Below are 17,192 nucleotides of genomic sequence, written 5' to 3'. Positions count from 1 at the left end.
CAATTGAAAATGGCTTATATTAGTACTAAATCCACAATTTTCGGGGTTGATGAGATAAACATTGATACTCCCGATGCCGTCCAAATCCAAATTCAACCTCGCAACTTGGCAAAAGGGGAAGGGGATATATAAATGATCGAAAATGATCGATAAGAGTGTCGACTACATAGCTTACGGGGTCGCTGAGATGAACAGTAAAACTTCTGATCCCGTTGGCCGCAACTTGGAGGAGGAGGATAAGGAGATGTATAAAAATGATCGAAAATGACCGATTTTAGTGTCGAATCAATAGTTTCGGGGCCGCTGGAATGAACACTGATACTTCCGATACCGTTTAAATCGATGCTAATAAATACAAAAACATCATATTTCACAGATACCAAACACATGAGGTAAAGAGTTGTGCATTCCAAAGTTTTAACCCAGCAAAGCGGGAAATCGATACTGGTATCTAATGTTTAGATTTTCCGCAAGGGTATAGTGTTCCAAAGAAAGACAATGAATGAACAGCAAGTATGTAATTTACACTATGTGATAGTGTAGGAACAACAGAAATTAGACAATCGCTAAGAGATAGAGCAGAAAGTAGTAAAGAAGAGATATAAAAAAGCATAAAACTAGGTCAAAAAATCCCGTAATACCACCAGTAGGAGTTAATAATGAATAAATATGATAGATAATGGAATTTATCAGATTAACAATTGTTGCTTCCTGAAAAGAAATAGAAAAGAAAATAGATAGCACTCAAAATAAAGTAGTGTTGAACAGAAAAGGGATAGTGCCAATTGTAAATTAGACCAAACAAACACTTCACAGAAATCAATAAAAATTAAACTTTCGCAGGTTGAAGGAAAGTAGAGAATACCAATGCGGAAATACACGTAAAGATTTTGGAAACTGCTTGTAAGTATTTAGAGGAAATATTAACATACTGACCTTGCAAAGACAGTATGTCACCTCAGTGAGGATTAGGGAATGTAAACATAGGATTCAGATCACTGAAAATTCAATTGAGGGTGTTAGGGCAGAAATTGGATCAAAATTATGCGAGAAAATAATGGCACTATTCAAAATGAAGTTGCTCATACAAGGTCAGAGTTTGAGCATAAGTTAGATAATGTATTAGTATGGCAAGTCAATTTGCAAGATGATATAGTGAGGCTAATGCTATTTGCTAATGCAAGATGATATAGTGAGGCTTAAAGTTACGAAACTATCAAGGGCTGAAAAACGAAGCACAGACATATGGCTTTCTTGTTACCTGGATAATTTTTTTAGTTTACCGGTGTCAATACTGAAGCATCCTTTGTGTCTTGGACACTCAAAGGAAGCGCTTACAGTGGTACAAAGCAATGAAAAACAAGTTCACCACATACACAGAAATTATAACAGCATTTAAAGCCATGTATCTGAATCAAGAAAGGCTAACTACTTTAAGGGCAAACATGTTGACAAGCCATTTCGATCCAAGGTACATAAAATTCCATCGGAATTCTTTCTCAATTTACTGCACCAAAATGCCATCTTACACTCCCACTGAAAGAAAGAATTTTTTGAAAGTCCTTAAACAACAGTTTTCACCTTGGCATTTCATCAGGATCATAATCGCTGTCAAACTAAAATCCATTTCAGAATTACTCATACTTGTGACTGAAATTCAACATCCGAACCAGGAGAGGATTAATGCTCCTCAGAGACGGAGCATTAATGTTAATATACTACAGGTCTCATGTGAACAACACGAGGTCGCCCAACCGCGACGGTTTAGTCGTGTACATGGGCAAAACTGTAGTTCATATACTAGAAGTCCTAGAGGTCGCGTAGAAACGACTGAACGAAATTCTAATGCAAATGAAGAGTCCTCAAGAAGGCATGAAATATAGTCCAAATCATTCTACTAGAAATAACCGTCAAAACGCTCATAACACATCTTATGAATCACTAGACCCCAGAGAGGTGCATGCAGGAATAATACGTGGTGTGATGCAGGTATACGTGTTGTGAATGCAGGAAATTTTTATAGCAGAAGTAGTAATAAAATTATTAGTAACAGAAACACTTATGATGACATTGAACAAGATTCAGGTGTTAAAAGGTTATAACAACAGACAAATCTACAACGCTTACACACTACAGGAAAATGCCACTAATGCAAAGGACACTTATCCCAACGAACGATGAGATTTTTCAGATTGCACTGAGCCAACGTTAATACCTTACATCCGCAATAAAGAACCCAGTATTCAGCGAGAGGTCTACCCCCAGTACGTGCTCGATGACAGTCAGAATATTAATAATGGTAGTATGTTTTAAAATGAAAAAGAACTGTGAGTGAAAAATTTGACGATTTGCTCGAAATACCAGACAAGCCAGTAGCTCGAAACAATATTATCACTTGGCGAGAAATTAATATAATCATTTATTCCGTCAATCAATACCTTGCTTGAAACAGGGTAATCTATTTCTGTCATTAGTATAGAACTTTGGAATACAGTTAGAGTGGGACATAACACAGACCTTTTAAAAGATACAAATATGAATGTCACCTCTGCTTTTGGAAAAAAAGATAGCCACTATAAAGGAAGAGACTTTATTAGAATTATATATTAATAGAAAACTTTCATACAGTACGGATCAGAGAAAGATCTTAATCTCGATTTAATACTTGGATGTTAGATCTTTCTAGAAGGACATGCTGTGTTAGATTATCCTAGAGCATTATAAGTGCTACATAGGCTGCATACTGTAGAAATCAGTTATCATGACGTGAAAATAAATAATCAAGAACCAGTATTAAGATAGAGGATCTGCCCATCCGTATCTTCATCCTATGAACTCGGCGAAGCCAAAAAACAACTGAGCATCGTCTGAGCCGGCACGTCTGATCGGCTACTCTCGTTTCCGCCATATTTGTTGACTCGAAACATTGCGATCTTAGTGGCGCGGAGCGAGCAGAGTAGGTGTGGCAAAACTGTGGCGTATGGTTTCACGATTTTGTTGTATGGACAGATCCTCTATTTTATAATATCCTTGATGCAGATAATGTAATTTCTGTAGAGAATATTTCTAAATTAGAGGGACATGATGTATTGCAACAAGTGCTTTATAGGAATTCAAAGAATGGCTGAACGAAACTTTGGATCTCAGAAAGTTTCCAACAACTACAGGACTGCAAGAAAGAATGTTGTCTTCCTCAGAATGGTTACAAGTGGATAACAAAAGCACCATACAAGAAATCTACAAACATGTAAACGCTTATGAAGAATTAAATAAATATTTTTATAAAAATTATGTTACGTTATCTATGATTTCAGTTGGAATAGTAGTCTGAAGAAGGAAGTGATATACTTCCGAAACTGTAACATTTCTCGTTAATTTATAATAAAGAATATAGACAACCCAAGAAAATTATATTTAATTTATGTTTAAGAATTAAATAAATATAAAAAGGCCATGATAGTGTTTTATTAGTTAAACAGCGTGACTTTTTGATATGAACATTGTATCGAAATAACGTGGTCCTACACAAATTAGGTTCAATATGTACAACTTTCCCATAAGATATCAAAATCAAGTTCGAAATGAGATCAACAGATGGCTCGCGTGGGAGATAATTAGAAAGCCACCGACTACTTTAGAGAAACTCCACGGGAAAATTCGATTATATCTCGATGGGAGAAGGCTTTCCCAAATTATAAAACGTAAGACTGATCTGCTTATTACATCTCTAGATATCTTACAATCCTTTAGTGATGAGATTTTAGCAAACTTGATATATATAATTACTTGATATAGTTGAATTCTTTTAAATGTAAGTCAGAGAAGAATATCAGCAGTATGTAGTTTTGTATATCAATGTATAGCCAATTGTTTCATGAAATTATTTTGAAATTAGCATGAAATTACATACGAGGTCTTGTCTGTGAACAGCTATTTGGGCTCTGAGAGAGATGGGCTATCATTTTCCACCCTCCGTATTCACCAGACCTAGCCCAGTGCGACATTTTTCTATTTTCAAGAATGACGAATCGAAAGGGGGAAGCGGTTTAATGATGTGGAAGTTGTAAAAAGAGCTTCGCAGAGGGCACTGGAACATATCAAAGAGTTCCAGAGATGCTTCAAATAGTGCGAAAGAAAACTTCGCACTATTTAAATGATACACTAAATAGTGCATCATTTAATGCAGAATACTTTGATGGAGACTGGAAGAGTTCTGTGAAAAAGCAATAAATTATTTTTAGAACAAGTCATGTTTCTTTTAATTCCTCCTTCATATATAATAATAATTATTATTAAGTAGTAATAGTAGAAGTATAGTAAGGAGATTGAATGAAGAAACATGAGTTATGGTTATCAGTATTACTCGTAAGTAATTTTTGATGTAGAGCGGTTTAGATTTTTCAACAGCTTGTACTTTCCCTTATATATTTGTGTCCCCAAACTTTTTTGTCTGTGACCTTGATACTTAAATATATTTTCAGTCTCTAGAATTATTCCTGAAGTACCTGAATGCTGAAGGTTTGGTGAAAGTAACGCAAAGGCTTAAAATATGGATGTTTATGACATGCAGTAGTATATTACTCTTTATGCTAAGAACAAACTCTTTTAAAAGTGACGGAGTGTATAATAGTCTCAAGTAAGTGATGAGTTATAAACTTTAATTATTTTACACCTAAAATATATAGAGAATATTTTTCTAAGCCATAATTAGTTTTAAAAGCTTTGTAAGTTATTTCGAAAGACAATTATATTATAACATTTTCGTGTATTATCTGAATGCTACTTTCAATTAATATTAAACATGTTGTTAGAGATAAGAATTGTTCTTTGCAGCGTCCAGAAATGATTTAGTAAGTTAGTTTCTAACCTTGTAAATATTTGTTGAGAAATACATGTATGTTGAAATCCTTAAAACACTTTAAGTTAAGGATGCCTAAGCTATTTCTTGTAGTAATTTACTAAGATTTTGAATGTATGCCGAATAATATTTTGAGGGGTCATTTACATATTACATAACGCGTTAAGGGGGAGGGAGGGATTCAGTCGCATTACGAGGTGTGACAAGGGGAGGAGAGAGTTTATGCCTTCGTTACGTAAAGGCTTTTAGCTGTATTTTTTCCAATTCTCAGGTCTATATGTAATCACTTGAACAAATCTGGGTAATATTTCTACTGTTTTGGGAAATTGCTAACATATAGCCTGTATAAAATGAATCGCGTAGATGGAATTCGAAGAGGCTACTATGCACCAGCATGCCTGGTGACGAACTCTGCGTGTATTACAATATAATAAACCTGCGTTTTGTGGCTATCGCCACATTGCATTATGGCACACGTAGCTTTTCCGGAGTTAGATTTTAGCGATCGTAACCATCGCTTAAAAATACCCTCGCGTTCCCACTCGTATCGCTATTTCTAAGAATGTGATTCAAAACTTTTGATTTGAATCATAACTCACTCTATTCTTATCAGGAGTTTTGCGTGTGAAATAGAAGAAACCCTTTTTCCGAAATAATATTTTCTGCGACGGCCAATCCACGATTTCCAGAGCAAAATAATATATTAAGAATCAAATTTGTCGGATATTCATCTCGTACTGATTTTTTTTCTCTTTGGATTTGAATTTTCCTGGAGAAATCGAGTTTATGTGCATTCTGACATTGATTTAGAACAACAAGAATTTCAAAACGGGTAAACTGAAGTCAGTTCTTTAGATCCTTTTCTACCTACTTCTTCCCGTAGTATTTCCTCTTTGCCAATCATCGGTGACCTAAAACAGTGGGCGCGAACTCCTTGGAAAAACGACAATATGTATTTTCGAAGAATTAAGACTGGGTAATTAAACAACCTTAGGGGGTTAAAATATTATTACGGTACCACCATTTTCTAATACTTTAGTTTGTTGGCGAAAAATACTACAAATTTCTTCAGAATACAATCGTTTTGTAGTAGAAAGTACTGCTATTACAATTAGATTTTTATCGTAATAAACTCCAAAATAAGCTAAATTGATAAAAAAAATCAAAAAGTTTTACGTGGCAAATGGGGATGGGTTGCGTTATGGAACGTGAAAAAGGAGTTGGAAGCGGGTAAACTTGATCAAAAATAGCGTTACGTAATATATGATCTGCCCCTAAATGGTGTAAGTAGAAATATTGTTGTTCATAATTTGAGGTAAAACGACATACGAATATGCTAATTTTATCATTAACTTCGCAGTTTTAGTATGACATGTATGTACGTGAGAAAAATCTTATAAATATTACAATGGAACATCTAACGTTGAGTGTTGATAAAAAGTAATAGAATTACTTCATAAATAAATACATAATGTTGAAGGTATTTTTCAAGCAAAATACTGCTTATAGATAAAATATGGTACTATAATAGAATTAGAGAGTATAATTGACATTTGAAAATCGTAAATTGTTAAATGGTGTACAAAGGTAACAAACCCAAAATCATGCGTTGATTTTCTAACCTGTATGTATACTTCGTCTATATGCTGTTTTGCCCAACAGATTAAAGGAAAATTATTTTTCGATATATTTCTTTTTAAATACTAAATGTGTAAATTGCAACGCTAGGAGCTGATACAATGCTGAAATGTAGACCTAAAATTAGTTGAAGAGTTTTGGGAAAATAACTGTTTTTGTAGACTTCCAAACTATGCTATGTAGAAATATCGAAAGTCTTATAGAATGGCTAAGTCCATCCGTCAGTCTATCGACAGGTATCAGTACAAACACGGGAAGATAGCGAGAAGCAGTTATTTGAAATCCATTCAGTATTCCAAGATTATATTCCATAATAGTAGAAATCCACTACTGTTTCTGGTTTTAAATTGCACTCCATGGATGAAAAAAGTTGAGGGATAGCGATAAGTTAATTTTTGATAATCGTTCACCGTCATTAGAAGTTCCATTTGGACGTTTGTCCCTCTATGCAAACCAGAATTGTTAGAAATATATTATTTCCAGTTTCAAAATTGATTGTCGTAAGATGGTAGGTGATAGCGAGAAGCGGATATACGATGTGGATTCAGTATCTATTTCTCTTCTCTCCAATATTAATCTCCAAAGAGAAAAAAACCGGTCAGAAATACCGACAAATGAGTTTTCAATACATACATTCCGTAGCCTTACAATAAATTTCATCTTTTGATCTTTGTCCTTTTATTCAAACCAGAAGTATGAAAAATCTTATGGGAATGTTATATATGTCCGTTTGCCTGTCGACAGGTTTCAGAGCAAAAACTGTAAGAGACAGGTATAAATGGTTTTCTAATATGGGTTAGCGTCACAAGAATAGGTTACAATTCTGTTATTGCTGCGTTCCAACTTGCGGTTTGAATCAACGTCTCAAGAATCGATCCCTTGTGTATTCTTATTACTCTATTGAGATTATGAGTGTATGAAATACACTGCAACTTAGTTTTAGTATCAATAATTACAAAAACTATAATAGACAGCAAGAAACATTTTCAATATTAATTTAGTCTCCCACTTCTATTATAGCCGAAATTGGCTAAATTCTATCATATCCACTTTCAATGTTAATTGCCAAGATGAAGAACAATAAGAAATAGCAAAAAACATTTGTTTGATACCGATTTAACGTTCCAACAACAGATGCTATCTTCGCTCTCATTCTTCTGCTGAAATTGGAAGTAGTAGAAATATACTGCAACTGCCGATTTCAATATTTCTACCCAATCAGCAAACATGCCAATTGATAGTGTCGATACAAGAATAGATTCGATCTCAGATGTAATCCTGCAATTAAAAACGGAAGTAGCCAGAATCTACCACTTAATGTTTCAAGATTGCTCCTTGTGGAGGATAAACGGCTCTTGATGACAACAGTAAATTTTTTGATACATATTTAGTGTCTTTATAAGAAGATCAACACTGTTTTAATTTGTGTATTAAAACCACAAGTAGTAGAAATCTACTATAATCTTCAGTTTCAATATTAATCCCTAAAAATCAAAAGCTGTAGAATGTAGTGCGAAAATATTTTTTCATATGAATTTAATATCCCTAAAACACAGAATGCTAAAATATTTTTCATATGAATTTAACATCCCCAAAACACAGAATGCTAAAATATTTTTGCATATGAATTTAATATCACTTAAACACAGGATGCTCAAATATTTTTTCATATGAATTTAGTATTCCCAAAACACAGGATACTAAAATATGTTTTCATATGAATTTAACATCCCCAAAACACAGGATGCTAAAATATTTTTTCATATGAATTTACTACCCCCAAAACGGAGGATGCTTTAAAAAACAATTTACAATTTTGTAATTTCATATAAATTTATTCAGACCACTTATGGAGCTTGTTGAGGGTTTCATTTTGTAGCAAAATATATGATTTTTTTATCTTATAGTTAGATAGCTTCAATGTGACTTCCATTACTAATTTTGTTGACACCACATCTAAAGTCAATTTCCTACCAAACTCGCAGGAGCATGTGAGGCGCAGCGTCACTGAACACTCGGTTTCAACAAAACATTATATGTCACTTATAAGTGTTAGATTTACTAGGATAATCTTTGCTATATTTGGTATAAAATTTCATTGCACAATTGACGCAAACTTCGATTCTTTGAACCAACGCACACATTGCACTCGGGATCAGTGAAGACAACCATCTTTGTCACAACTGTCGCTAGCGCTTGCGGTGGTTTTATTCGGTATTATGCACTACGTGAGTAAAAATTTGATCTATTTTGCTATAAAATGACACTATAACGAGCTCTGTAAGTAGTCTGAATAGGTAAATTTATATAATTTACAAAATTGTCATTTCTGAAGCACCCTGTTGGATTGAATCTCAGTATTAATCCCTCTATTGAAACCAGAAGTTGTTAAAGTATCCCACTTCTGGTTTTAATGTTGAATTTTAATTGAGCCAAAATGGTAAGAGATGAGAAATTATTTTTTGATATAGATTCATTGTAACTGACAAATCTATCGCTCCTGTTTACAATATTGGATCCGCTACGTACCTAGTTTGGAAGTTTGCCGTAGAATTACAATGTGAAACAAAGTCTACTTGCTTATAATTGAAAAGCGTATATTCAGTTCAAAGACTACATTTTAAGAACGATTATTTTATTCCTCAGTAATGTTTAATTATAACAGCAAAACGAATTAATATGGGTGACTCCAAAGTGTAAAATCGTGGTTTGCAACCAGCTATAAGCGCGGGGAATCCAGGCCTCTCCCGAAACTAACCTGGCCTATCTTATACAGAAGCGCTGCAGACAAATTTTGGTGAAATTTAAAAAAAAAATCATTATTGCTTGTCATTTGTCCAGTATCTTTAAAAATATGCAAACTCTCTCACACACACATGCACCGTTCGTGAAGAGTGCTCTTAGTCTGCATTGAGGCATGATACATCACGTGCGACATATCGTCCTGCGAAAGTTTACTGCTGTCCTTTTCGAATCACTGGACTTACAAAGAAGCCAAGGAGATTTGATATCAAACTGTAAATATGAAAAACTTCTCAAATTGTGAATTAATTGTAGAATATTGTACTGAATTGCGTTAGGGATCATTTAATAAGGTATATTTCATTAATAAGAATGTGCTATGGATGAAATAGTTAATCTGTCGAGATTTATGAGCAAAATGATAATACGTGTATTGTTAGAGTAATAAATGTAGTAAAGAGTGCGCAATCACATGCAAAAATAAAGATGTACAAAATAATAATTACAGTGCAAGTTTTAATTATTGTAATCATTAATAATAGGGAATTTGTGAGTTTGAATTTTTATTTTAAGGCCTTTTAGCATGTTAATAATAGGGATAATTAAATTTCTTGTAATGGGGGAGAATTTGAACTTTCAATTTTGTCCACATCAGATGGTGCTGCACATCATTTGCAGACTACTGTACTAATTAGTCTTGGTCCCTCCCGAAATAAAATTCTGGTTGCGCCACTGTTTGCTCTGTTTCTCCTTTGAATCTTTCGAGTGTTTCTTTGATAGAATCGTGTGTTTCTAGATTGTTTCTCCTATAAACCTCTTCAAAGTTGAAGTACATCTTCCCCTGCTAGTAGTAAGGCTTAAAATTATAAAGTTCTTTTTAGTAGAAGAATTATTGGTATAATCTTTGAGTTTCACTGTTTTATTCTAGAAACTTCCATATATACGGTATAATTTATAATTGTAATTGATTATTTTTGTCTTAATTTGAAATTAATATTGGTTACTACTTTCTTCTAGGTTTTTAATACCTCCAGATACAGGAGAAGATGAAGAATCTGTATCTGCTTCGGAAACAAAGAATAACAACTATGAAGTACCTGATTGTAAAAGATTACTACGTCGCGTGTACAAAACTTTACTGCAACGATTGTACGATTTGAGTACTGGTGCGAGAAATGATGTTTGTACACATCGTTATAACTGTTTGCAATTCGCAGGAAAGGTATACCGTTAATACACTTCTTACCAAAAAAATAATCGGGCATCGTGCCTAACACATGCTAGGAAAATCCTTAGTTAGCACATGCTGAGAGCATGACAATCACTCTCTGAGGTAAACTTTGCATGAGTTGATGACATGCTTAGGTTCTAACTACCACTGTTCTTTGCTTAATATGCCAACTAGTTGGGCCACAGACATTGATTCCATCCCCTTAATTACAGTATGCGTTTCAATTCAACCCATTAATTTTCAATCGGATTCAATTCAGGGCTTTATATGTGTCAATCAAGCTTGTAAAGATGTTGTCCATGTAACAACTAAAACATGACATTGAGCATTATTGTCTTCAAAGTTGCATGATTTAATACCGTAATAGCTTCATAGTGTTGGAAACATTTCATTAAGCTAAATGTCACGGTAGGCCTCTGCCTCATTGTGTTACGAACAATATCTAATGATCTGGCGCCATACCAGAAGAAGCAGTTCCATGCCATAACACTCCATCAATCTACCTCGTGGTCGGATAATACTCTCTGACGGCGATCGTTGTTGCGAAGTATTTCGATGAAGACTGTTAGTCCTAGTACATCCCGAAACTCCTTTGCAAATGGTAGACTCAATTGGCTGTGTACTATTTTTCCGAATCTTACGTTGTAGTACATTGCAGTCTACATTCCGTGAGTCCATTATATGCAGAATTTCCACAATTCTCCTTTGCCTTTCGATTTCCCAGCATAAACACCACAATCTAGTTGGTCACGTTGAGTTTTGCAGCGATCTCTGCAGAATAAGCTACGCAAATTATACCCAACAACGATGTTCTTATCGAAGTCAGTAGATTCTGTATTACCCCTCCATTGAATTGTGTCTGTGTATCTCTTGAATCAATGTTGCAAATACAAGACATTTCCTTAACTGAAACTAATTCATTTTTCTATCCAAAAATGCATGTTTCAGAATCATAAGGTAGTCATGCAACATTTTTTTTACAGGCAGTTTGACTACGCTCATTTAATACGAAGTACTCAACAACTACCTCTATAAAAATTGTTGCAGAAGTACCACAGGATTTTGAAACTTGGATATTTGGATAGGGCACATACTAGTTCCTAAGTGAAGTCTTGACCCGACTATGGTAGGTCTCATAGCTTTGGAGCTATGGACCTTTAAAGTTCATTTTTTTCATGTTTTCGGCAGCCTGTAACTCCGAAAAGAAGCATTTCTGCACCCAGATTGGTCTATACTCTTTGTCTTATCTTGGCGTCAGGAATCACCTCCCAAACGTTGTCGGTGTTGTTTTGAAACACCCTGTATTAAGTGTTCCTTGGTTGAGCAACTACCTTGCAACATCAGATTCATTTGACGTACACATATTTACATATTATGCTTGTCTGTTAGACTCATAAGTTGTATAACGTAATATATAATACAAATTGAACATAAAATAGTCATGAATATAAATATAGTAAGAGTCATGAATACAAATACTAATACGTTTAATACATAGATGAAAATCACAATCATAGTGCTTACGTAATAGAAAAATACATTAGTCTAATATTCAGTAATACATATTTTTGTATTAATACAAATGTCTAACTATCACACAGGTATACAGTAATTCAATAATAGAATTCATTTATCAAACGATTTAGTACAGCGTTTCCCAAACCTTTTTAAAAAGTAGATCATAATAATCATCATAGGTATTCTGCTATTATTTGCAGGTCACTTGCTGTAACTGAGAAGCTTCCATGGTCCATGGTCTTCAGCTACCCTCTTCATCTTCACATACAATTTTTCTGTTTTAATTCTATCCATTAATTGTAGTCTCCTTCGTCCCCTTCCTCTCTTTCCTGCCACCATACCCTCTAGCACGTCCCTCATGATGTAGCTCCTTTTTAGCTAATATCCCAACCAGTTTTCCTTCCTCTTTTTAACAATATTTAAAATTGTTCTCTTTGCCGTTACCATTTCTAAGACTCATTCGTTTTCTGATCGATCCAGCTAATTCTCTCCATTCTTCCCCACATCCACATTTCGAAAGCTTCCAGTCATCTTTAATCATTTTTGCGTAATGACCATGTTTCTGATCCATACAGAAGTAGAAGGCCGATTTTATTTGTCAAAATGTTCTACAGTCCACAATACTCTTTTTCTCTTCGAAAAGAAATTTATTATTTGTGTTGTTGTTTTTAGCATAAATGTTAATACCACTATATATTTTTAAGTAAGGTTATTTTATATTTCCTTAATTGTACATTGGTATTGATAAAAGAAAACACATGTTAATATCTTTTAATAATTGTCGACTAGGAAGAATACTTCATTATAGAGCGGATAGAGTAATAAATTTCATAAAATTCCATAAAATAGAAGAAAAAGTAAAAGAGTAATGCATATGTTATTTGCAAACTCATGTTTGAGATTCTCAACTTTAATGTTTATATATATGCAATTCACTTGAATCGTTTTCTTCTTCTTCTTTGGACTAAAGTACAATGTAAGAGGACCACAATGACAGATCTCGAAAACCACAATTCTAGAAACGCTGATTTAACATACATGCTCTAAATGTATAGAAAGCTTCTAATCTCCTAGCTCCCACCAAGTGGGCTTTGTGATAGACAAACACCGTGCTCGAGGGTTTTCTCGGGGTTTTCTTGTTTCCCCCCACTTTCATCTTCCCATCATTATCATCAATCCCATCATCTCCGTCTCCCTTAGCCTTGATGCATAATTGTGAAACGTTCAACTAAAAATATATATATTTTTTTCTTTAATTAGGCAGGTAGTTTATTATACCCTACGTAACACACGGACGTCCACAGGACTTCCGTTACTGATCTCCAATGGACAATGGAAATCCCAGGATCATCCGAATTTGATCCGGGGACATCCATAGGACCAAGGAAGCCCATCAGGGGGTAAGGTGGGGTGCTCGCTCCCCTAGAGGAAATTATACTTCGGAATATCGAAAATCCAATAGAATTTTTAGAATAGTTACATCAAAATTTGAAACTATATTTGAAATGTCGCTTATACTTGCCCCCCTTGGAAACCACAACATGGGCGCCCTTGCATAGGACCACTGCTGAATATCCAGATGCCCGCTACTAGCCCGGAAAACGTATTCAACAGGACCTCAAAGGGATGTCCACTGGTAGAGTGCGTTTGATTTATCTTGGCACAATTCCCGCTAGTGCACTCGGTTGGCTTTTAAAGATTTTCTGCTAGTACTCACGAGAACGTTTTAAACCAATAGACGTCTTACTGGCTTTGTTGTGTAGATGTGACGTTAGTTCTCAGCCAGCCCATCAAATGAGGTCATTGCTATTTGGCTTGTAATTGAAGTGCTTAGTTGCCACACGCGAACAAGTGTGTTACACCGATTTGTGAGCGGTGTGGCATTTGCTGTTTCTTAGCATATTGTAACTCACAACTTAACCGTGGCGTGGCAAGAACGCGTAGCAGACAGATCCATCCTTTAGGCGGAAATCGTGCCAAGATAAAACAAAGGTACTTTAATCGTGGGATAATGTGGTTCTAGGTATGTCCGGCGTGGGATATCCTTGGGATTTCCTGTCCCATCCCGGACATTCTGTGGACATTCTACGTGGAAATCCTTTAGGATATCCCATGCAGGACGCCCATGAGATGTGTACTCATTGTCCCGATAATCCCGGGAACTATATGGGATAATTGGGATCAAAACGGGATGTCGTGTGCTATCTGAGCAGTCTTGAACAGTTTAGGTAAATGTTTTTACAAAAAAAGAGAGAGAGAGAAAGAAAATTTTGAAAGTAAAATATTTATGGATATAGTACAAATAATTATAGATGCATTTTTTTTCATCTTAAAATTTTGAAGTTTCAATATCTGTATGTAATGTTTCAGGGTACAGCTAATATATTCGCTCTTGGATATTTCTTCGCTATAGCTGAACGCCTCTGCGGCGAAATTCTAGTTCCAAAAGGACGGCCAGGACTACTTAAACGATTGTTCTTTAGTCGAGAACATTTCAACATCGGGGCATTTGCTGGTGGATTTGTTCTCATATATAGAGTGAGTATCACGGAGCTAATGCATTACTTAAAATGGTCAAGTTTTAAATTTCACATTCACTTGAGAGAAATACGGCCTTTCTCCATACATATTTAACACAGTAATTTAAAATTGATAAACTAGTGTAATTCTGGCAAGAACAGGTTCATTATACTGACATGAGAAATTTGGAAAAGTTTAATAATTTTATTAAAATTGACAAAATTTAACAAACGAATCAGGCAAAACATTTCTCTAAAATTTAACTCTGATTTTTTTTAAACAAATCAAAGTAATTATCTTGAATTTATTAAAACCACTTAATTTTCTTTAAAATTACAATCTGTAGAAACACATGAATTAACTTAGACGCTCCATCTTATACTTGTCCAATTATACAGACTATTATTATGCTGGGTATTTTACTTTATATATAGGATGTTTCAAACAACACTGACAACGTTTGGGAGGTGATTCCTGACACCAAGATAAGACAAAAAGTATAGATCAACCTGGGTGCACAAATGCTTCCTTTCGGAGTTATCTAGGCTACCGAAAACATGAAAAAATTAACTTTAAAGGTCCATAGCTTCAAAACTATAAATTCTAACGTACTCGGGTTAAGACTTCACTTAGAAACTAATACGTGCCAAATCGAAAAATCCATGTTTCAAAATGCTAAGGTACTCACACAACAATGTTTGTAGAGGGTGTTTTGATACGGGCATATAATTTGAAGTACTCGCCAACTACCTCTATAAAAATTGTTGCGGAAGTACTGCAGGATTCTGAAACTTGGATACCTGCATAAGGCACATGTTAGTTCCTAAGTGAAGTCTTGGCTCGAATAGGGTAGGTCCTATAGTTTTGGAGTTATGGACCTTTAAAGTTTATTTTTTCATGTCTTCGGCAGCCTATAACTCCGAAAAAAAAAAGCAAGTGTGCACCCAGGATGGTCTATACTTTTTGTCTTATCTTGGTGTTAGGAATCACCTTTCAAACGTTGTCGCTGTTGTTTTGAAACACCCTGTATTTTAAAACATATTTATTTTGCTATTATGGGACACCAAATAAGCGATCGTAAATAAAACAGGTCCATCTCTAGAACACAAGATGCAGATTTGTAATTATCAATTTCTTACAAAATATGATTTAAAAACCTTTCGCTACTACTACAAAAATAAATAAATAAATAAATAAATAAATAAATAAATAAATAAATAAAGTGACAGCGTGAAAAAAGTAACGAAGTCTTTAGCCCAAAATTTTAGGATAAGACTTAGAAAAGCACTAATTTGTTGAGAAATAACGTTTCCTACATGTCTTATGATATTCCTATTCCAAATTGTTCGTCATTCATTTTATTTTATTTTTCAAAATTTTAGTTGGCGAGCTGTTTTCTCTGCTGGATACGAAAGAAGGACTCTAAGTACCACGCAATACCTGCAGGATTTATTGCAGGATCTGCGTTCTATTTTCAGCCTACCACTGCCATACTTTGCTCAGTTATAAGTCAAATATTGCACGTAAGTAATAATATTTATTACTAGTTCTATTAGTGGCAGACCTCTTATTAATCAGTGACAGAGAAGGAGAGATCTCCATGTCTTGACTTCTCCAAGAATAATATTACATATGTTGCTTTTAATTGACGTACTCGAAATGGGAAAATACCAGAAATTAAATTTTGAATATTATTCTCTGTAGTTTTTCGCAAGATCTTGTAATGCGAAACGGATTTAGCTCTAAAACTACTTGATAGCTACACGATGTAGCTTCCAAGATGCTGATCAAAAACCCCAATCGGCATAAAACTCAAATACAGTTATTTTTCTTTTAAACTTCTACAGATCGCAGTATCAAAGGCCTTGTAGAATGGTTATGTCCGTCTGTCTATCAACAAGTATCAGAGTAAAAACGATACGAGATATCAAGAAGCGGCTTTTTGAAATCGATTCAGCGTCCCAAGAATGCGTTCCACCTCTTCCCAAAATCCCCTATTCAAAATGTAAGTAGCAGAAATTAACCATCGCATCGCCAGTTTCAACCCATGTTGCCAGATCATCTCAAGATGAAAAAGTAGCGAGGTTTATGCTACTTATATTTATCGATTAAATTAATTTAGATATCAGGGTTAGCAATGGTCGGATGGCGACCGCAGTTTTGGACTGTGGTGAGTCTGAAGGCAAACTCACAACTACATCAGAAGCAGTACAACTTGAGTATGTAATGAACCAGCCAGATGCTGAAAGTATGAAATGGGCGACCTTTCTAATTTCCAAGAAGATTGTTTGCTAGAATTAGTTTTGTTGGCATACTTATGTTTTGTCTATACTAGGTGCACTCTTACGAGGGACTCATTCGATCCAGACCCCATCCGGTCTTTTGATTTCGGACCCTTCAACAAAAATGTCTGGGTGCGCGACCGACAGAATACTTAATAATATTATTTTATGGGTATTTTTGACATTACAAATCTAATGTCGTCGTAAGTCTTGGGAATTATTTTTGGTATTTCTGAATGACAAAAAGAAAGTAGCTTTTTCCTTTATTTCATGGTACCATTCTAATGGCAATAGTGACAAATAAAACAAATTATACAACCGGAATAATCGTCCTTTATATGGAACTTAGTTACGGAAGAAACTAGCAATCGCTATATAACTATAGTAATGTAGCACCAACGGA

The 17,192-nt window shown here is 34.8% G+C and overlaps 1 protein-coding gene across 1 annotated transcript in view; it reads left to right on the top strand.

Moving 5' to 3' along the window:
- Positions 1–17,192, top strand: part of LOC145661824 (transmembrane protein 135-like) — a 101,109-nt gene that overhangs the window by 11,876 nt on the left and 72,041 nt on the right. Inside the window, exons 3-6 of the mRNA XM_081727162.1 lie at positions 4,482–4,636; positions 10,256–10,460; positions 14,358–14,525; positions 15,890–16,030. Coding sequence (XP_081583288.1) covers positions 4,482–4,636; positions 10,256–10,460; positions 14,358–14,525; positions 15,890–16,030 — 669 coding nt within the window. The remainder of the gene's footprint in view (positions 1–4,481; positions 4,637–10,255; positions 10,461–14,357; positions 14,526–15,889; positions 16,031–17,192) is intronic.

Source organism: Thermobia domestica, chromosome 10, assembly GCF_964235325.1.
Source record: "Thermobia domestica chromosome 10, izTheDome1.hap1.1, whole genome shotgun sequence".
Lineage (NCBI taxonomy): Eukaryota > Metazoa > Arthropoda > Insecta > Zygentoma > Lepismatidae > Thermobia > Thermobia domestica.
This window is presented reverse-complemented; position numbering and strand designations above follow the sequence as displayed.